Below are 24,146 nucleotides of genomic sequence, written 5' to 3'. Positions count from 1 at the left end.
GTTAGCATACCTTAAAGTTATGATATTAGTCTAGGCCACATGATACAATTCACTTAATCATCACAAAAGGATCACACAGTTAAATCAATCAGATTAGCATTCTCCATCAGCAAAATGAGGAAGAAAATAGTACAGAACTCATTGGAAATAGTACCAAAAAAGGCTCTTTTTGTATCTTTTATGCTTTTCTGTTCCAACTTCTGATAAGAATGAAAAGGTTATTATGGAGCTGTAAAAAATAAGCCACTGAGAGGAATTCTAGGCAATCTCACTTCCCATCAAGTGTTTTTTGATTCATATATTAAATTCTCTCTCTCTTTTTCTCATAGGTCTTGATTACTATGCCAGCTGTCTAGAGAACATACTATTAAATGCCAATGTAGAAGCAATTGTCCATTAGCAACCTTAAAATTAACTCACGTTTTTCCCATTAACTACTTTTTTTTTTAATTCCCTTTTAGATGGGGAAGTGGAAGTCATAGATTGAAACTCCCCTTTAGGGGCTTATGTAATTTACTTTAATCAGAATATTTCTTAATAGCTCTCCCACCTACCCAACCCATAGAAACACACAAATCCCCATTATCTTCCAAATAGCTGCCAGTCATCATTCTCTAAAGGTCCATTCATAAATCACTGAAAATATTCAAGTATTCCCAGGCACATACAATTTAGTAAATAATAATAGAAGACAAAAATGGTTTAATGGACCAGTTAGATTATAAACAAGCGATTTGGAAATGATGCAATAGCTTTTCTTTTTTTCCTGCTTCACAGTTTTCCTGTACACTAAATTCTGTGTTATCATCTTCATCAATACCAACAGCAAATGTTGGTAAAGGCAGAGAGAGAAAGACAAAGGGAGGGAGGGAGGAGAGAGAGAGGGAGAGAGAGAGAGGAAACACTTGAATATTCACACAAATTTTTAAACACTTGGCATTAAAATATATGGCCCTGGCAATGCTGAGAGCTTTTATATCCCTTTCATTACTCAACCTATTGCAATCTGCTTGCCTCCACCTTGCAACACACATTGTTTATTGAAAGAATCCCTTAAGCACCCAATTCAATGGGTTCTCATTCTTTTTTAAAAATTTATTTTCATTTTCCTGCTTTATTAAGGTATAATTGGTGTAAACAAAGTGCACATAATTAATGTATACAATTTGGTGAGTTTGGACATGTGAATACACTCATGTTACCATCACCACAATCCAGATAATAAACATGTCCATGACCTCCAAAAGTTTTCTTTTGTCCCTTTTTTTGTGTTAAGAACACAATATGATTTACCCTCTTAACAAGCTTTTAAAAGACTATAACCCCTTATTGCCAACTATAGGAACTGACACTTATACTACAGTTGTGTAATTGTAACTTTATACTCATTGAACAACTCCTCATATCCCTGTCCCTCATACTCTGGTACCATTATATTGTCCACTTACATACCTTTGACAATTTTAGATGCTTCACATGAGAGAAATTTCTATTCAACTTCCAAAAGATGGCCAAGATAATGACATTTCTTTCTTCTGAAATTTCTCTTTCCTTGATTTTACTAATAACATAACATTTTCATTCTCCTATACCTGAATATTCTTTTGATGGCTCCTTTTTCTCCTCTAGCTCCCAAATTGGGATATTTCTCAACACACAGCTTTTATACATCTTTCTTTCTTGTTTTCCATTTTCTCACTTAACTAAATGTTCTATTTCTATGGCTAGACATTATTTTTTTTTGACCTCGATATGGGTGGTTCCTATATTTCTTGTCGTGTCTTAACTCCTCTTCTGAGTTTCAGACCCATATTATCCATGAGTCTTCTGAACAGCTCTACATGGATGTCCTGATGTCATCTAAAACTTAACACATGCAAAACTGAATTTATCTTTCCACATTTTATTATCCTTTTAATGTAGTGCCAATAAAAAATCTTAAAATGATTTTGGGGGAGAGGGATTGGCGAAAGGTATGACTAAACAATTCTAAAGTTAATCTAGAAGAATCTGTGCTACAAGAGCTAAGAAGAGTAATCAGAGCACTACCAGATATTTAGATATTTTATAAAGCCACAGTTATAAACAATCAGATCAATGTACCATAATATGAAATCCAAAATATATATGTATACATATATGTGTGTATGTATATAATACGTGATAAAAAGCTACAATTAAACTCACTGGAAATAATGCTGGATTATTTAGCAAATATTGTAAAGGCAGCTGGTTAACCATTTGGAAAAATAAAATTAGGTATTTTCCTCAAACATGTTAAAGTAAAATAAATTCTAGGCAGAATAAATGCCAAGTTGTAAAAATGAAACCATACGAATATAAGAAGCAAATATAGGGGTATGTTAACATAACTGTGATACAATAAAGGACTTTGTAATCATGACACCAAAGTCAGAAATCATAAAGAAAAGGATTGATATATTTGGCAACAGAAATACTACAAGCAAAATTTCTGATATCCATAACCAAATTTAAAAGGCAAAAATTAAACTGGAAAATATATTGTTAATATTCTGACCAGTAAAATAAACAAAATGGGTCAGTGCAAGATTCTTTCTCTTTCTCTCAGATACAAAAAGACTATATACTGTATAATTCCTTTTATATTAAATACTCAGAAAATACAAGTTTTATATCGTCAGAAAGTAGATATGTGGTTGCCTGGGTTTGGATGTGGGAATGAGGGTTGATTACAAACTCAAATAAATATTTTGAAGTGATGAAAATATTCTAAAGCTGTATTTTAGTGATGGTGATAATCCACAACTCTATAAAATTTACTAAAAATTATTGAATTCTACATTGACAATAGATGAATTTTATGATATGTAAATTAAACTCAATACAAGTGTTCATTGGAGAAGTACATGTTATTATTTTAATTCTCATTACTCTCATGAGCAATGTTATAAAGATGATCCAGTCAATTTCCCTTAGTTTACAGATGTGGAACTAAAGCCCCATGAATTAAATGTTTTGCCTGAAGTCAAATAATCATCTAGTGGAAGATCTAGGACTTTCACCCATGTTGCCTATTACCCTGGTGTTAATCACATTATACCATACCCTCTTTTATTACAAAACATTTATAATGTTCTAACTTAAATTGATTAGAATTTCAATAAAATAAAAAACAATCGTACTTAATTAAAATTATGGATTGTTACAATGACCAACATTTCTAAATGTGAGATATCATTATTGTGGTAGATAAGTGTTGTGATGACTCAGTGAGACTCTTTAGGTGGAGGCATTAAAAATAAAAAAGATAAGACAATAAGTGCTGGTGAGGATATAGAGGAAAGGGAACTCTTGTACACCATTGGTCAGAATGCAAATTGATACAGCCATTATGGAAAACAGTATGGGGGTTCCTCAAAAACTTAAAGATAGAACTTCTATGTGATCTGGTAATCCCTCTTCTGGATATATAAACAAAAAAAAATAAAATTAGTACCTCAAAGAGATATTTGTGCTCCCACATTTCTTGCAGCATTACATAGAATAGCCAAAATACGGAAGTAACCTAAGTATCTGTTGACAGATAAATGGATAAAGAAATTGAGAAATATCTATCTATCTATCTCCTATATATAGGAATATATAATATATGTAAAGAAATATATATAAACATATAAAAACCTATATACATATATATAAGAATTTATTCAGTCTTAGATAAAGGAGATCCTGCCATTTGCAATGACATGGATGAACCTGGAGGACATTATATTAGATGAAATTAGCCAGGCACAGAACTAAAAATACTACATGATCTCACTTATATGTGGACTCTTAGAAAGTCAAATAGAAGCAGAGGACAGAATGATAGTTACCATGGTAGGAAGGTCAAGAAAATGGGGGAATTTAGTCAAAGGATACAAATTTGCAATTACATAGGATGGATAAGTCTAGAGATCTAATGTATAGCATGATTATTACAGTTAACAATTCTATATTGCATACTAGAAATTTGCTAAGAGAGTAGATTTCAGGTGCTCTCACCATATACATAAATGGTAACTCTGTGAGGAGATGGATGTGTTAGTTTTACTGTAGTAATCATTTCATTATGTGTGTGTATATATATAAAAATACAATCAAAATAAATCAATTTCTTTTCAAGTGTTTAAAGAAATGTTTTGAAGACTTTATATTTGAAATGCAATTAGCTGAAAAGAAAGTTAAAATCCATCAAATTTACAAAAGCTATTATTAGAAAGTGCAGCATATGAAATACCTTGAGAGCTTCCTTCAGACAAACAGATGGATACTTCATCATTTCTTTCATTATCTTCTCCTACTTCAGGACCAGCTTCTTCTCCTGATGTGAGCGCAGACAAAGAACCAGACTCAGGCTGCTCAGAAAAATCAGCAGGGCCTCCTCTTGGAGGCGGAACTTCAATCCCCATTAAACGATATTTCCTTCTTCGATTCCCAATCCAAGTCTTATAAGAGAAATACAAAAAGAATTTTTGTAAATATAGAACTTTTAGCATTTCTGGCCATTAAAATAATAAATGGATGCTGCATAAAATATGATTAAAAATAAATAAGTACCTAAAATAATAAAATTTAACTATTAGTCAATATGCAAAAATTAAGATAATTATGCTTTTACTTTTAAATATATTATTAGCAGAAAGATGACATTTATCTAAATATTCAGACTTTAAAGCAACATGCAGTCCATTGCAGAACACTTATTTTAGACTCCTTTTTCTTTTTTGGAATTGCTCATTTTATCAATTGGATATAGTATAATGTGTCAAAATATCCAATACAATGTTGAATAAAGGACTAACAAAAATTTATAAGCAGATATTTATGTTTATGAAGCAAACAATTCAAACAGGACAACCTTGAGAGGAAATTAAACAAAATATATTTAAATTTTTGGTAAATAATTATTAAATAACAATGTTAATTTTTAAAAAAGCATTTCTCTTAAATGATTATGTCTTTTTTAAATATTTAAAAATACATAAATTTTTGTTTTTGGTTTTGTTTTTGTTATTCTGTAGAAATAACCCACCAAAACTTTCAAATAAAACACAAATTGATTCTTTTCCTAAAGGGACCAGACATATAACTATAACTAGAGTTCCTATCCCGTATCCAATCTTGCTTCCATGGTGAAAATGTAACTTCTATCAACTTTGACTCTTTAATGGTTACTTGTGTATTTCAAGTATTCTAAAATTTCATTTCATTTGATTCAGAACCAATTTTTAAAATGTTTTATATTAAAATAGTTTTAGAGGCACAGAAGTTTCAAAGGTAGATCTCCTTCACTCAGTTTTCTCTGATTTATGTTTTGCATAATTATATCACAATAATTAAAACCGGAAATTGATATTGCACAGTATGTGTGTACACTTCCATGTTCCTTTATCACAATTCTTCGTCCTCTTTTATCTACCATTCCCAACCCCTGGCAACCATTAATCTGTTTTCTACTTCTATAAGTGTGTCATTTCAAAAATGTTATATAAATGAAGTCATAAAGCATGTGATTTTTTTAAAGTTGCCTTTTATTACTCAGCATAATTTTCTGAAGATTTTTTCAAGTTGCATGTATCAATTGTCCATTCCTTTTTATTGTTAAGTTGTATTCCATGATATTTATGTACTTTTTTTTCCATTTATTTGCAATGTTTGTCTAATCATTCATTCATCAAAGGGCACTTAGGTTGTTTTAATGTTAGAGTCCTTAAAGCTTCTATGAACAGTCAGTCATGAACAGGTTTTTGTGCAGATATAAGTTTTCATTTCCCTAGAATAGAGGTTCAAGGATCCAAATGCTTGGATATATGATAATTACACATTTAATTTTATAAAAAACTGTCAAATTGTTTCCAGAAAAATTGTACCATTTTATATTTTTACCAGCAATGTATGAAAAATCCAGTTTATTGGCGTTCTTGCCAGCATCTGGTATTCTCAATAATGAAAAAATTGGCTGTTCTCATTCATGCATGCAGTGATAGATCATTGAGTTCTTAATTTGATTTCCCAAAGGTTAGTTGTTGAAAATCTTTTCATGTGCTTATTTGCCATCCATATACTCTCTTCAGTGAAATGTTTCTTCATGCATTTTGCTCATTTTCTAATTGACTTCTTAAAAATTTTGAGTTTTAAAAGTCCTTTATATATTCTAGATATGAGTTATTGTCAGATATGTGGTTTCTAAATATTTTCTCCCAGTCTGTAGCTTTTATTTTCCTCATCTGCGTCTTTTGCAAAAAAAAAAAAAAAATGGGTTTTAATTTTTATGAAGTCTAAGCTATTGCTTCTTTTTTTAATGGATTGTGCTTTTAGTGTCATTTCTAAAAATACTTCACCAAGCTCTAGGTCCTGAAGATTATTGCCTATCTTTTCTTCTAAACCTTTTTATAGTTTTTATGTTTTCAACTTAAATCTATGATCCATTTTTTTTTTTTAATTTTTATTATTATGTTAATCACCATATATTACATCATTAGTTTTTGGTGCAGTGTTCCATGATTCATTGTTTGTTCATAACACCCAGTGCTCCATGCAGAACGTGCCCTCCTCAATACCCATCACCAGGCTAACCCATCCCCCTACCCCCCTCCCCTCTAGAACCCTCAGTTTCTTTTTCAGAGTCCATCATCTCTCATGGTTCGTCTCCCCCTATGATCCATTTTGAATTCATTTTTTATAAGGTGTGAGATTTAGATCAAAGTTCATTTCTGTTTTCAATGGATATCAAAGAGTTCCAGAACCATTTTTTGAAAAGACGTTCTCCATTGAATTGCTTTTGCATCTTTGTCAAAAATCAACTAAGCTGTCCATGTTTGTGCAGGGCTATTTCTGGGTTCTTTAATGTTTCATTGATCTCTATATGTATGTTCCTGTAAATACCACATAGTCTTGATTACAGTAGCTATATAATAAGTCTTGAAATTAGGTAAGCGGATTTCTTCCACTTCAATCTTTTTTTTCCTAGAATTATTTTAACTATACTAGCATATTTCCTTTCCATATAAATCTTAGCATTTTCTGGTCTACATCAACTAAAAATTTTATTGAGACTTTTATAAGGATTATGTTAAACCTTCATATTAATTTTGGAGGAATTTACATTTTTACTATGTTGAGTCTGCCAATCCATGAACACAAATGTCTTTCCATTTATTTAAAACTTCTTTGATTTCTTTCATCAATGTTTTATAATTTTCAGCATAAAAGCCCTCTACACGTTTTGTTAGTTTTGTTAGATTTACAGTATTTGATTTTTTCAGTGATTGAATATAATATTATATATTTAATTTCAGTTTCAATATGTTAATTTTTTACTGTATAAACACACAAGTGGTTTTTGTATGTTGATCTTGTATCCAGAGACATTTTTAGATTCACTTATTGGTTATAGGACTATTTTTGTAGTTTCCTTAGGATTGCCAACACAGGCAATTGTATGTTACTTTTATTTCCTTTTCTTGTTTCATTGCATTAGCTAGAACTTCCAGTACAAATTGAATAAAGGTGGTCAAAGTGGACATCTTGTTTTGTTCTTGACCTCAGGGAGAAAGCATTCCATATTTCACCATTAGTTGATGCTAACTGTAGGTTTGGGCACTTGTAGATTTCTTTTTTGGGGGCAATTTTTTAAGGATGAAATCAATTTCTTTAATAGTTATTCAAATCACCTATTTCATATCAGGTGATTTGTGATATTTTGCACTTTTTCAGGAATTGATCCATCTCATTCAAATTTGTCCACACAGAGTTGTTTGAAATAGTCTCTTTTATCCTTTTTCTGTCTGTAAAGTCTGTAGAAATATACCCTCACTCATTCCTGATATTACTAATTTCTGTCTTCTTTCTTTTTTCTTTGTTATTCTTGCTAGATGTTAATTTCACTGATCTTTTCAATGTACTCACTTATCATTTTATTGATTTTCAAATTCTTATTTTTACCTCCTGACCACCTTTACTCATTTCTCCCATCTTCCAATTCCCCCTCACTACTGAATCTGGCAAGCACCAATCTATTCTCTTTATCTATTACTTTAAAACACACACACACACACACACACACACACACACACACACACACACACACCAGAAAAGGTTTTGATCAGAGTTCCAAGATCGCAGTGTAGTAGGGGGACCCTGAATTTGCCTCATCCTTGGAATACAACTAGATCAACCTCCAACTATTTTGAACAACCAGGAAGAGGACCCGAGGAGTATGGAAACATTATGCACAGTTGGAGTGAGAGAATTTGGCAGAAGCGGGGTTCAGAGTTCTGAATTGGGGGATTAGGAAACTGCATGGCTGAGAAGGGGAGGAAGCTGGGTTCACAGAGCAAAGTCAGGAAGAGGGAGAAAGTTGGAAAGAGTACAGCGGTTTATGAACACACAATAAGCTATGGCGAGTGGATCCCTGAGGTGTTCAGGAAGAGATTGCTCCCCTTCCTAGAGAGCATTTTGAGGAGCATATTGTCCTCTCCAAAGACAAAGGGACAGCCAGGGAGCCTTGAGAGAAGCTCAACAGCAGGGTCAGAGAGGAGCACAGAGGGGAGAAAACCTCTTAAATTTTCAGTGTGAGCCACAATAGGCTTAAACCTCTGTGTGTGTGCCAAAGAGCTGCTGTTCTGGGACTGACTGAGCAGAGCACAGAGATTGGAGCAGAATGTGCATAACCTGGCTGCCATTTTTGCTGTCTGCCACAATAGATTCAAGCTTCTGCAGTGGCTTTTCTGGGACAAAGGGGAGTAGGGGATGGAGTCAAATGCAGATGGCTGATAACCTGGCTCCAGCTTTCTGCTGAGTGTTACAATAAACTCTAGCCTCTGCACACACACTGGGTGATGGCTTTTCAGGGACAGGATGGTTCTGGGCATGCCCTGAGCCTCCCCTCTAGGGGACAAGAGTAGGCACACACATCAACAGGTCCTTTAAAACTTTAAGATTTGAATCCCAGCCACTGGCCAGAGATAAAATACAGGAGATCTGTGGCTCTGGGTGTACCAATGACTCAGACACAGACAAGTTAGGGCAGGGAACTGAGGAGGTCCTGGGTCACAGGAGATTGCTTGCTTTTCTAAGAGGGCCTCCTGAGCAGCAGCTGTCAAGAACTCTGCTCCCTAGGGACAAGAGGATGAGGTGAGGCCATAGTCTACCTCCTATACCACCCTTCCCTCCTCCTGCACACCAGTACAGACTCCAGAGAGAAACACAGTACCCTTAGCGGAGGCCACAGTCCCCGACACTACACCCTGATCCCCTGACCTGGCAGGAGCATCTTTAGGATGGCAAGTCAAATTGTGAGCCAGAACAGCAGGCGTCTCCCTCAGAAGATCAAAAACACCCCTGAATCTACCAAGTCTACTGATTAAAGAAAGCTCCAAAACCTCAGCTTCCAGCTTAACTTCACAAACAAATCAAAGCATAACTACTTAAAGGACCAAACACTCCCCACTACAAGCAAGTAGGAACTCTGTAGAAGGAGGACCAGCAGGAAAGAGCAGCCAAAACACAACAGCAGAGTGTACACAGCATATACTGGAATCACTTCCTGAAGATATCGTTTTTGTTCTTGGTATTATTATTGCTGCTTCTGCTGTTTTTTTCTTTTTTGTTTTCTTTCTTTCCCCTTTTTTCTGACAAAATGACTAGAAGGAGAAATTCAAAAGAAAAGAAACAACCAGATTTAGTACTCTCTGCCACAGATTTAATCAATATGGGTAAGTAAGATGTTAGAACTAGAATTCAGAACAACCATTATAAAGATACAAGATAGGCTTGAAAAAAGCATAAAAGATGCTAAAGAATCTCTTACTGCAGATATAAAAGAACTAAAATCTTATCAGGCTGAAAGTAAAAATGTTTTCACTGAGATGCAGTAAAAAATGGAGGTTCTAATCGCCAGGGTAAATGAGGCAGAAGAGTCAGTAAAATAGAAGACAAAATGATGGAGAGTAAGGAAACTGAGGAAAAGAGAGAAAAACAACTACTAGATCAAGAGGAGAAGCTTTGAGACATTAGTGATACCATAAAGGGCAATAACATTACAATAATTGGGGTCCCAGAATATGAGGAAAGGGGGGGCAAAAGGTTTATCTGAACAAATTATAGCTGAGGACTTCCCTAATCTCAGGAAGGAAACAAGCATTCAATTCCAGGAAGCACAGAGAACTCCCTTCAAAATCCATAAAAATAGGTCAATACCCTAGCATATAATAGTGAAGCTTGCAAATTTCAGAGATAAAGAGGAAATCTTGAAAGCAGCTCCAAACAAGAGGTCCTTAATCTACAAGGGTAGAAACATAAGGCTGGAAGCAGACCTGTCCCCAGAGACCTAGCAGGGCAAAAAGGACTGGCATGATATATTCAACATGCTAAATGAGAAAAATATGCGTCGAAGAATACTTTAGCAGCAAAGATGTCATTCAAAATGGAAAGGGAGGTAAAGAGCTTCCAGAGCAAACAGAAATTAAAAGAATTTGTGATCACTAAACCAACCCTGGAAGAAATATTAAAACAATCCTTTGAGTGAAGAAAGAGCCCAAAAGCAACAAAGACCAAAAAGGAGCAGAGACAATCTACAGAAACAGATATCTTACAGTTACTACAATGGCACTAAATTCATAACTTTCAATAATTACTCTGAATGTAAACAGACTAAAGGATCTAATCAAAAGATACAGGGTATCAGATTGGATAAGATAACAAGACCCATTGATATGCAGTCTACAAGAGACTCATTTTAGATACAAAGACACCTCCAGATTGTGAGGGGGTGGGAAACAATTTATCATGCTAAAGGACATAAAAAGGTAGGACAGAAAAGATGGTGGAGGAGTAGGGGACCCTATTTCAACCGGTCCCCTGAATTTATCTGGATATCTACCAAACTATTCTGAACACCCACAAAATCAGCCTGAGATGTAAAATTATATACCTGGATATCTACAAACAGAATATCTCCGATGGCCTAAAGGTATGAAGCAAGAAGCTGTGATTCTGCGTGCAGATATTGGAAGATAAACAGAAGGGGGAGGGAAGTGCCAAAAGCTGGTGCTGGGAAGGTGATATAACACTGGAGTGCAAAAGAGTTCTGTACTGGGCACCGGGCACAGACTCACAGACTGGTAGTGGCAGGGAAAAGACTTTAGTGCAGCCCCCAAACAAGATCTAGGGGTGGCTCATGGTTTTAGAAGCACAAAGGGCAGAGACATGCCTGGCCCTGGGTTCCACCACTGGGAGTATTGCTGTGGGTACACAACTGGGGAGGCTGCAGTTTTTAACAATGCAGACAGAAATGGAGACATTATGGCCTGGAGAGCTCAGTGAAGAGCAGACTGCAATTTCTCCATTCTGAGGCAGAGGCTTGGATGCAGTCATTTCTGCTCTGACTCTGGGAAGAGATGCAGAAAGCCACCATGGAAAACCACCAGAAAACACCCCCCCAAAAAAACGGTTTTCACTGAGCCCACCCCTTTACAAGGGGCAGAGTTGCCTGAGTAAAGCATGGCAGGTCCCTCCCCCAGAAGACAGGCTGGAAGAACGAGGCCAACAACACTAAAGTCCCTATAAAACAGGTGCATTTTGCTTGTACATTCCCTAACCACACCCCAACAGAATGACTAATAGGAGGAACCCCCAACAAAGAATCAGAGACTGTGGCCTCTGCCATAGACCTAATGGATATGGATATAAGCAAGATGTCAGAAATAGACTTCAGAGTAACAATATGAAGTCAATATCTAAGTTTGAGAAAAATACTAGCAACAATATAGAATCTCTAAGGGCAGAAATGAGATCTAATCAGGTCAAACTTAAAAAATGCTATGAATGAAATGCAGCCTCAACTGGATAGTCTGACTGCCAGGGTAAATGAGGAAGAAAAATGAATTAGGAAGCTAGAAGATAAGATGATAGGAAAAAAGGAAACTGAGGACGCTTAGGAAAAGCAGATTAAAGCCCAAGAGATCAGACTGAGAAATTAATGACGCCATGAAATGTTCCAATGTCAGAATTACTGGGATCCTTGAGGGAGTGGAGAGAGAGAAGTCTAGAAGGTATATTCGAGCAAATTATAGCTGAGAACTTCCCTAATCTGGGGAAGGAAACAAACATTCATGTCCAAGAGGCAGAGAGGACCCCTCTCAAGATCAATGAGAACAGACCAAATGCCACAACATATAATAGTAAAATTCGCAAATCTTAGATCCAAGGAAACAAACTTGAAAGTGGCTGAGGGAAGAGATTTCTTATGTACAGAGGGAGGGACATCAGAATAACTTCAGACCTGTCGACAGAGACCTGGCAAGCCAGAAGGGGATGGCAAAACATATTCAGGGCACTAAATGAGAAGAACATGAAGCCAAGGATACTATATCCAGCAAGGTTGTCATTCAGAATGGATGGAAAGACAGGGAGCTTCCAAGAGTGGCAGAAACTGAAGAATATGTGACCACCAAGCCGGCCCTGCAAGAAATATTAAGGGGGGGGTCTATAAAAGAAGAAAGACCCCAAGAGTGATATAGAACAGAAATTTACAGAGACAATCTATAGAACCAAGGACTTCACAGGCAACATGATGCAATCAGAAATAAAAAAAATAAAAGGCATTCAAAGTGGTAAAGAAGAAGTCAAACTCTCACTTTTCACAAATAGCATGATAGTTTATGTGGAAAACTCAAAGACTCCATCCCAAACTTCTAGAACTCACACAGGAATGCAGCAACATTGCAAGATATAAAATCAATGCACAGAAATCATTTGCTTTTCTATACACTAACAATGAGATCGAAGAAAGAGGAGTTAAGGAATCGATCCCATTTACAACTGCGCCAAAAACCATAAAATACCTAGGAATAAACCTAACCAAAGAGGTAAAGGATTTCTACTCTAGAAACTACAGAACACTTATGAAAGAACTTGAGGAAGTCACCCAGAAATGGAAAAACATTCCATAATCATGGATTGGAAGAATAAATGTTAAAATGTCTATGCTACCAAGAGCAACCTACACATTCAAGTCAATCCTTATCATAATACCATCAACATCTTTCACAGAGCTGGAACAAACAATCCTAAAATTTCTATGGACCAAAAATACCCCCAAGTGATCAGAAGAATGTTGAAAAAGAAAATCAAAGCTGGTGGCATCACAATGCCAGACTTAGAACTATATTACAGAGTTATAATGATCAAGACAGTCTGGTTCTGGAAAAAAAAAAAACAGACACATAGATCAATCATACAGAAAAGAGAACCAAGAAATGGACCTTCACCTCTAGGGTCAACTAATTTTTGACACAGAAGGACAGAATATCTAATGGAAAAAGGACAGTATCTTCAACAAATGGTGTTGGGAAAATTGTACATCCACATGGAGAAGAATGAAACTTGACCATTCACTTATACCATAAATAAAAATAAACTCAAAATGAATGAAAGACCTAAATGTGAGACAGGTATCCACCAAAATCCTAGAGGTTCACAGGCAACAACCTCTTTGATCTCAACTACAGCAACTTCTTGCAAAACACATCTCTAAAGGCTGGAAATAAAAGCAAAAATGAACTATGGGCACTTCAACTAGATTAAAACTTTTGCACAACAAAGGAAATAGTAAAAAAAAAACACAACTAAAAGGCCACCTATGAAATGGGAGAAAATATTTACAAATGACATATCAGATAAAGGGCTAGTATCTAAGATCTATAAGAATCTCATCAAACTCAACACCTAAAAAGCAAAGAACCCAGTCAAGAAATGGGAAGAAGACAAGAAAAGACATTTCTCTAAAGAATACATGCAAATGGCCAGCAGACACATGAAACAATGCTCCACATCACTCGGCATCAGGGAAATACAATCAAAACCACAATGAGATACCACCTCACACCAGTCAGAACGGCTAAAATTAACAAGTGAGGAAACAACAAATGTTGGCGAGGATATGGGGAAAGGAGAACACTCTTACACTGTTGGCAGGAATGCAAGCTGGTACAATTACTCTGGAAAACAGTCTGGAGGGTCCTCAAGACGTTAAAAATAGAGCTACCCTATGACCCAGCAATTGCACTGCTAGATATTTACCCCAAAGATACAAATGTGCTTATCCCAAGGGGCACCTGCACTTCAATACCAGCAATGTCCACAATAGCCAAACTGTGGAAAGAATCAAGATGTCCATCGACAGAAGAATGGATAATGAAGATGTGGTATATATATATATATATATATATACAATGGTATATCACTCAGCCATCAAAAAGGATGAATAGTTACCATTTACAACACCATGGATGGAAATGGAGGGTATTATGCTGAGTGAAATAAGTCAATCAGAGAAAGACAATTATTGTATGGTTTCACTCATATGTGGAATATAAGAAACAGTGCAGAGGATTATCAGGAAAGGGAGGGAAAACAGAATGAGAAGAAATCAGAGAGGGAGAAAAACCATGAGAGACTCTTAACTATAGGTAACAAACTGAGGGTTGCTGGAGGAGAGGATGGTGGGGGGATGGGGTAACTGAGTGATGGGCATTAAGGAGGGCATGTGATATGATGAGAACTGGGTGTTATATGCAACAGATGAATTACTGAACTGTACATCTGAAACTAATGATGTATTATATGTTGTCTAATTGAATTTAAATAAAAAAATAAAAAAGTTCAAAGTGCTAAAAGGAAAAAATCTGCAGCCAAGATTATTTTATCCAGTGAGGCTGTCATTCAGAATAGGAAAGATAGTTTCCCAGACAAACAAAAGTTAAAAAATTTCATGGCCATTTAAAAAAATGTTATAGGAGACTGCCTGAGTGGAAAGGAAAGACATTACTCAAGAGTACAACCATTAGGAAAGTACAAAAACAGTAAAAATAAGCATATCAGTAAAAATCAGTAAAGAGACTAAAAAATAAAAGGATGTAAAGTATGTCACCATAAACCTAATATATGGGAAAGAGAGTAGAAAATAATGGGTTCAAAATAAGTGACCATCAACTAAATATAAACTGCTATATAGAAAAGTTTACATTCAAACTAAATGGTAACCACAAATAAAAAACAAGTAACAGATATGCAAAAAAAAGGGGAAGGGAATCCAAGTGTATCAATAAAGAAAGGCAACTTTTTTTGTGTGAGAAAAGAAAGCAAGGGAAGAAAGGAAAAGATAAAGCAATAAAGTAATGACAAAACAAGTATGGATTCAAAGTTAAGCAGCCATCAATTTACTATAGACTGCTATATGCAGAAGATGTTATGTACAAACTGAATGGTAACCATAAATCAAAACCCAGTAATGGATCGTAACAAATTCAGAGAGAGGAAACCAAGTATATCATTAAAGTAAGCCAACTAGGGGAACCTGGGTGGCTTAGTTGGTTAAGGACCTGACTCTTGATTTCAGCTCAGGTCATGATCTCAGGGTCATGGGATTGAGACCCACATTGGGCTCCATGCTCTCAGCAGGGAGTCTGTGTGAAATTCTTTCTCTCCATCTCCCTTTGCCCCTCCCCCGATTTGCTCTCTCTCTCTCTCTCAAATAAATAAATATTTTTTGTTTTTTTAATTTTTTTATTTAAATTCAAGTTAACTAACGTATAGTGTATTATTACTTTTAAGGGTAGAATTTAGTGATTCATCAATTGCATATAACACCCAGTGCTCATTACATCAAGTACTTTCCTTAAGGCCCATCACCCAGTTACCCCATCCCCCCCACCCACATCCGCTCCAGCATCGTTCAGCTTGTTTCCTATAGTTAAGAGTCTCTCATGGTTTGCCTCCCTCTCTGTTTTTATCTTATTTTCCTTCACTTCCCCTATGTTCATCTGTTTTATTTCTTAAATGCCACATATGAGTGAAATTATATAGTATTTGTCTTTCTCTGACTGACTTATTTCACTTAGCATAATACCCTCTAGTTCCATCCACATTGATGTAAATGGTAAGTATCCATCCTTTCTGATGGCTGAGTAATATTCCATTGTGTGTGTGTATGTGTGTGTGTGTGTGTGTGTGTAGCACATCTTCTTTATCCATTCATCTGTTGAAGGAAATCTGGGTTCTTTCAATACTTCGGCTATAGTGGACATTGCTGCTATACTCATTGGGGTGCGTGTGCTCCTTTGAATCACTATTTTTGTATCCTTTGAATAAATGCTTAGTCGTGTAATTCCTGGGTCATAGGTGCTTCTATTTTTACTTTTTGTGGTCCCTCGATACTATTTTCCACAGTGGCTGCACCAGTTCCCCCTTTCTCTGCATCCTTCCCAACATCTGTTGTTTCCTGAGTTGTTAATTTTAGCCATTCTGACTGGTGTGAGGTGGCATTTCATTGTGGTTTTTATTTGTATTTCCTCAGTGGCAAGTGATGTGGAGCAATTTTTCACGTCTGTTGGTCATTTGTATGTCTTCTTTGGAGAAACGTCTGTTCATATCTTCTGCCCACTTCTTGATGGGATTTTTTGATTTTGGGGTATTGAGTTTGATAATTTTTTTTATAGATTTCAAGTAGTAGCCCTTTATCTGATATGCAAATATCTTCTCCCATTCCACAGATTGCCTTTCAGTTTTGACTTTCTCTTTTGCTGTGCAAAAGCTTTTTATCCTGATGAAGTCCCAATAGTTCATTTTTCCTTTTTTTTCCTTGCCTTTGGAGACATATCTTGCAAGAATTTGCTGTGGCTGAGGTCAAAGAGGTTGCTGCCTGGTTCTCCTCTAGGATTTTGATGGTTTCCTATCTCATATTCAAGTCTTTCATCCATTTTGAATTTATTTTTGTGTATGGTGTAAGAAAGTAGTCCAGTTTCATTCTTCTGCATGTGACTGTCCCATTTTCCAAATACCATCTTTTGAAGCAACTTTTTTTCCATTGGATATTCTTCCCCACTTTTTTGAAAATTAGCTGACTATTATAGAGTTGAGGGTCTATTTCTGGGGTCTCTATTCTGTTCCATTGATCGATGTATCTGTTTTTGTGCCAGTACCATGATATCTTGGTGATTATAACTTTGTGATACAGCTTGATATCTGGAATTGTGATGCCTCCAGCTTTGGTTTTCTTTTTCAACATTACCTTGGTTATTCGGGGTCTTTTCTGGTTCCATACAAATTTTAGGATTGTTTCTTCTACCTCTGTGAAAAATGCTGATGATATTTTGATAGGGATTGCATTGAATGCATAGATTATTTTGAGTACCATATAATTTTTAACAATATTTGTTCTTCCAATCTATGAGCGTGCAATGTTTCTCCAATTCTTTGTGTCTTCCTTAATTTCTTCTGTAAGTGTTCTATAGTTTTCAGAGCACAGATATTTTACCCCTCTGGTTAGGTTTAATCTTAGGTATCTTATGGTTCTTGGTGCAATTGTAAATGGGATAGATTCCTTGATTTCTCTTTCTGCTGCTTCATTGTTAGTGTATAGAAATGCAACAGACTTCAGTGCATTAATTTTATATCCTGTGTCTTTGCTGAATTCTTGTATCAGTTATAGCAATTTTTGGGTGGAGTGTTTTGGGTTTTGTATATAGAGTGTCATATCGTCTGAGAAGATTGAAATTTTGACTTCTTCTTTGCCAATTTGAATGCCTTTTATTTATTTTTGTTGTCTGATTGCTGAGGTTAGGAGTTCCATTACTATGTTGAACAATAGTGGTGAGAGTGGATATCTGTGTCTTGTTCCTTACCTTAGGGGTAAAGTTGTCATTTTTCCCCACTGTGGATGATATTCACTGTGGGTCTTTTATATATGGCTTTTATGGTTTTGAGGAATGTTCCCTTTGTCCCTACATGGTAGAAGGTTTTATCAGGAAAGGATGCTGTATTTTGTCAAATGCTTTTACTGCATCTATTGAGATAAATAAATCTTTAAGAAAAGAAAATAAAGTAAGCCAAGTAATCATGAGAGAAGAGAGCAAGAGAAGAAAAAAAACAGAGAAAAACTACAAAACAACCTTATAACAAGTGAAAAATGGCAAAATATACATATCTATCAATAATTATTTTGAATTTAATTGGCAAAATAATCCACTCGAATGACATACAGTGATGGACTTGGGGGGGGAAACATCTATATACTGCCTATGAGACAATTATTTCAGACCTAAAGACACATGAAGTTTAAAGATTTAAGGGTTGGAGAATCACTTATCATGCAAATTCCTGTGAAAAGAAAGATCTGGTAGCAATACTTATATATGAGAAAATAGACTTTGAAACACAGAATATAAAAAGAGGAAAAGAAGGACACTATATAATCACTGCTGGCACAATCCAAGAGGAAGATAATAAAACTGAAAATATTTATGCAGCCAACATGAGAGCACCCAAATTCTTAAAGCAGTTAATAACAATAATAAGGAACAAATCACTTGTAATGCAATAAAAGTTTGAGACATTAACACCCCCATAATGTCACTGGATAGATCACCCAATCCGAAAATCAACAAAGAAATGGTGACTTTGAATGACACATTGCACTAGATAGACTTAATAGCTATATTCAGAAAATTTCACCCTAAAACAGCAGAATACACATGCTATTTAAGTGCACATGGAATATTCTTCATAATTGATCACATATTGGGCCACAAAATAAGTCTCAACAAATTCTAAAAGATCAAAATCATTCCGTGGAACTTTTCTGACCACAGCACTTTGAAACTAAAAATAAAACACAAGAAAAAAATCTTGAAATAGCACAAATACATGGAAGTTAAATACCATGTTACTAAACAATGAATGGGTCAATCCCAAAATCAAAGAGAAAATGAAAAACACCATGAAGACAAGGAAATGTTGAAAAAGAAAAACCTGGGAGCATCACGTTGCCCGATTTCAGGCTATATTACAAAGAAATGATCACCAGTACAGCATGGTACTGGCACAAAAACAGACATATAGACCAATGGAACAGAATAGAGAACCCAGATATGGACCCTTAACTCTATGGTCAAATAATCTTCAACAAAGCAGGAAAAAATATGCAATGGAGAAAAGACAGTCTCTTTAATAAATGGTGCTGGGAAAATTGGACAGCCACATGCAGGAGAAGGAAACTCGACCATTCTCTAACAGCATACACAAAGATAAACTCAAAAATGGATGAAAGACCTCAATGTGAGACAAGAATCCATCAAAATCCTAGAGGAGAATATAAGCAGTAAACTCTGACATCAGCCACAGCAACTTCTTTCAAGGTACATCTCCAAAGGCAAGTGAAACTAAAGGGAAAATGAACTTTTGGGACTTCATCAAGATAAAAAACTTCTGCACAGCAAAGGAAATAGTCAGCAAAACAAAGAGGCAACCCACAGAATGGGAGAAGATATTTGCAAATGACACTACAGACAAAGCACTGATTTCCAAGATCTATAAGGCGCTTCTCAAACTCAACACCCAAAAAACAAATTAAGTCAAAAAATGGGAAGAAGACATGAAAAGAAACTTCTCTGAAGAAGGCATACAAATGGCTAACAGACACATGAAAAAATGTTCATCATCATTAGCCATCAGGGAAATTCAAATCAAAACCACACTGAGATACCACTTTATACCAGTTGAAAGAGCAAAAATTGACAAGGCAAGAAACAACAAATGTTGGAGAGGTTGAGGAGAAAGGGGAACCCTCTTACACTGTTGGTGGGAATGCAAGTTGTTACAGCCACTTTGGAAAACAGTGTGGAGGTGCCTCAGAAAATTAAACATAGAGCTACCCTATGACCCAACAATTGCACTCCTGGGTATTTACCCCAAAGACACAGATGTAGTGAAAAGAAGGGCCATATGCACCCCAATGTTCATAGCAACAATATCTGCAATAGCCAAAATGTGGAAAGAGCCCAGATGCCCTTCAACAGAAGAATGGATAAAGAAGATGTGGGCCATATATACAATGGAATATGACTCAGCCATCAGAAAGGATGAATACCCAACTTTTACATCAACATGGATGGGACTGGAGGAGGTTATGTTAAGTGAAATAAGTCAAGCACAGAAAGTCAATTATCATATGTTTTCACTTATTTGTGGAACAAAAGGAATAGCATGGAGGACATTAGGAGAAGGAAGGGAAAAATGAAGGGGGAGAAATCGGAGGGAGAGACAAACCATGAGAGACTATGGACTCTGAGAAACAAACTGAAAATTTTACAGGGGAAGAGGGTGGGGGGATGTGTTAGCCTGGTGATGGGTATTAAGGAGGGCACATATTGCATGGAGCACTGGGTGTTATACAAAAACAATGGATCATGGAACACTACATCAAAAATTAATGATGTACTGTATGGTGACTAACATAACATAATAAAATTAAATTAAATAAAAAAAACAACATGGAGACAAATGAAAATGAAACACAAAGATATAAAATCTCTGGGATTCAGCAAATGCTGTTCTAACAGGGAAGTTTATAGCAAATCAGGCCTAGCCCAGAAAGCAAGAAAAATATCAAATAAACAAGAAAACCTCACATCTAAAATAGCCAGAAAAATTTAACAAACAAAACCCAAAACCAGTAGAAGGAAGGAAATAATAAAATTAGATCAGAAATAAATAAAATATAAGCTAAAGAAAGAGAACAGATCAACCAAACCAGGAACTGGATATTTGAAAAGATTAACAAAATGATAAACCTTTAGTGAAACTCATAAAATAAACAAACAAAACAGATTGAGTGGACTTATTAAACAAAATCAGAAATGAAACAGGAGAACTACAAACCAATACCACAGAAATGCAAAGGATTAGAGAATATTATGAAAAATCATATACTGACAAATTGGACAAGGTAGAAGAGATGGGTAAATTCCTCAAATCATATTATCTCCCAAAATTGAATCAGGAAGAAATAGAAAATATGAATAGACTGATTACCAGCAATGAAATTGATTAAGTAATCAAAGAATTCCCGACAAAGGAAAGTTCTTGACCAGAAGGTTTCACAGGTGAATTCTATGAAACGTTTAAAAAACAGTTAATATTTATTATTCTCAAACTATTCCAAAGAATAGAAGAGGAAGGAAAATTTCCAAATTCATTCTATGAGGCCTGCATTACCCTGATATCAAAACCAAATAAAGACTCTACAATAAAGGGAACTACATGGATGGAAAAAGCCTCAACAAAGTTTTGGCAAATTGAATCCAACAATACCTTAAAAAATCTTTTACCACAATTAAGTGGGATTTATTCCCAGGATGCAAGGGTACTTTGGTAATCACAAATCAAATAATGTTATGCATCACATCAATAAGAGAAAGGATAAAAAACCATATGATAATTTCAATAGATGCAGGAAAAGCATTTGAAAATGTAAAAGAGCCATGCATTATAAAACAAAACAAGACAAAACAAAACAACACGTAGGTTTAGAGGGAACATATCTCCACATAATAAAGACCATATATGAAAAATCCACAGCTAAATCATACAAAATAGGGAAAAACTGAGAGATTCTTCACAAGGATCAGGAGGAAGACACGGCTATCCACTCTCACCCCCTTTTTTTTCAACATACTACAGTTGAAGTCCTAGACACAGCAATCAGACAAAAAAAAAAGGAATAAAAACAACCAAATTGGTAAGGAAGAAGTAAAAATTTCACTATCTGCAGATGACATTATACTATATATACAAAACCCTAAAGAATTCACCAAAAACTACTAGAACTGATAAATGCATTCAATAAGTTTGCAGGATACAAAATCAAAGTACAGAAATGTATTACACTTCTATACACTAATAATGAAACAACAGAAAAAGAAATTAAGAAAACAATCCCTGTGGAATCCCATTTACAACTGCACCAAAGATAATAAAATATCTATGAATAAACTTAATCAAGGCGGTGAAAGACCTGTACTGTGTAAACTATAAAACACTGATGAAAGAACCTGAAAATGACACAAACAAATGGAAAGATATTCCATGCTCATTTACTGGAAGAACAAATATTGTTAAAATGTCCATACTACTGGGAGAGGAGGAGCAAGATGGTGAGGAGTAGGAGACCTAAATTTCATCTGGTCCCAGGAATTCAGATAGGTAGTTATCAAACCATTCAGAACACCTACAAACTCAACAGGAGATGGAAGAAAAGAAGAGCAAGAGTTCCATGAACAGAAAAGCAACCACTTTCTGGAAGGTAGGACATGCAGAGAAGTGAACCCAAAGTGATATTTGGGCAGATCCACCACAGGGGTAGGGAGCCTCCCTCAGCTGACTACCAGCAAGTGATAGAGCAGCAGAGCACAAAATCGGAACTTGTGGAAGTCAGCTCCTCTGAGGGACGTCGCTCCAGTGGCTAAGCAGGGGGTGGAACCCCCAATGGGACAGTGTGGTCTCAGGACCCTTGGGGTCACAGAAAGACCGGGGGTGCCTGAGTGTGGCAGAGATTGCAAGTATCAGAGCCAGGGAAGCTGGCTGCAAAGAGGGAGCCTAGGAGTGGGCTCTCAGCTTGGGGTTGCCATAAACTGTGATCCGCAGCACAGTTGGGCCACTGCTTTTCAAGCAGGGACCCAACAAGTGGCAGATCTGGGGACACTCCTCTTCCTCCCCTGGGAGGAGCGACACGGGAGTGCACCACAGGAATCTGCTGGGTTTGGAGACTCTAAACGGGGTCATGTGCCAGAGATAGAAATGCTTGGTCACAGGCCGGGTGAGCACAGAGTGCGGCTAGAGACCAGACAGACAGGAGTGACTGACTGCATTTCTCTGAGGGTTCATTGAGGAATGGAGCCTCCAGCTCTTGGCTCCTCCAGGACCATAGATTGGGAGGCCTCCATTTTCACTCTTGTCCTCCAAAGCTGTACAGAAACCTTTCAGGGAACAAGAGCTACCGAGAGTAAACCCGAGCAGATTACTTAGACTGGCCCCTGGTAAGGGTGGTAAAATTCCACCTCAGGCAAAGACATTTGGAATCACAGCAGCAGGTCAATGCCCCAGAAGATCATCAAGAACATCCAGCTAAGACCAAGTTTACCGATCAATGAGAACTGCAGAACTCCAACAGGGGAATACAGCACATAGAATTCACAGCTTTTCCCCCATGATTCTTTACTCTTTCAAACTTAATTTTTTAAATTTTCTTTACTTTTTTCTTTTTCTATTTTTTTCTGAATTTTTCTTCTTTCTTTTTCAAACATCTCATCTTACTAATTCCTTCTTTAAAATCTTTTTAAATTTTCATTTTTACACTCATATTCTATCCCTTATTGTATTTAAACTTATTTTTTGTATATATATGTTTTTCTTTCTTTAAAATTTTGAGATACAGTTTCTTCTAACAGACCAAAATATACCCTAATTCTAGTGTATGACTTTGTTCCAGTGTCCTGCCTGATCACATTCTCTCCTTTTTTTTTATTTTCTTTCTTTTTTCAACCAACTTCTTATCTTATCAATTCCTTTTTAAAAATCTTTTTTAATTTTCATCTTTACAGTCATATAACTTCCCTTCATCATATTTACCCTAATTTATATATATATATATGTATATATATACATATATATATACGTAAGTTGTTCTTTCCTTAAAATTTTGGGAGGCAGTTTCTTCTAACAGACCAAAATACACCCAAAATCTAGTGTGTGGCTCTGTCATATTCACCAGCCTGATCATATTCTATTTTTTTCTCCTTCATTTTCCCCCCAGTTTTGGGTCTCTTCTGATTGGTTTAGTGTATATTTTTCTGGGGTCTTTGTTACATTTTTAGCATTTTGTTCTTTCTTTCATCTATTCTCCTCTGGACAAAATGACAAGACAGAAAAATTCACCTCAAAAAGAACAAGAGGCAATACCAACTGCCAGAGCTGTAATCAATACAGACATTAGTAAGATGTCAGAACTAGAATTTAGAATGATGACTATAAAGATACTAGCAGGGCTTGAAAAAAGCATAGAAGATACTAGAGAATCCCCTTCTGGAGAAATAAAATAACTAAAATCTAACCAAGTTGAAATCAAAAAGGCTATTAATAAGGTGCAATAAAATTGGAGGCTCTGACTGCTAGGATAAATGAGGCAGAAGAGAGAATTACTGATATAGAAGACCAAATGATGGAGAATAAAGAAGGTGAGAAAAAGAGAGATAAACAACTACTGGATCATGAGGGGAGAATTCGAG

General features: G+C 35.9%; 1 protein-coding gene across 1 annotated transcript in view; it reads right to left on the bottom strand.

The window, feature by feature from the left end:
• HDX (highly divergent homeobox) overlaps positions 1-24,146 on the bottom strand; it is a 257,563-nt gene that overhangs the window by 26,231 nt on the left and 207,186 nt on the right. Inside the window, exon 6 of the mRNA XM_027608559.2 lies at positions 4,262-4,469. Coding sequence (XP_027464360.1) covers positions 4,262-4,469 — 208 coding nt within the window. The remainder of the gene's footprint in view (positions 1-4,261; positions 4,470-24,146) is intronic.

Source organism: Zalophus californianus, chromosome X (assembly GCF_009762305.2).
Source record: "Zalophus californianus isolate mZalCal1 chromosome X, mZalCal1.pri.v2, whole genome shotgun sequence".
Taxonomy (NCBI): Eukaryota; Metazoa; Chordata; class Mammalia; order Carnivora; family Otariidae; genus Zalophus; species Zalophus californianus.
Note: the sequence above shows the minus strand (reverse complement) of the source record. Positions and strands in the feature narration are given on the sequence as shown.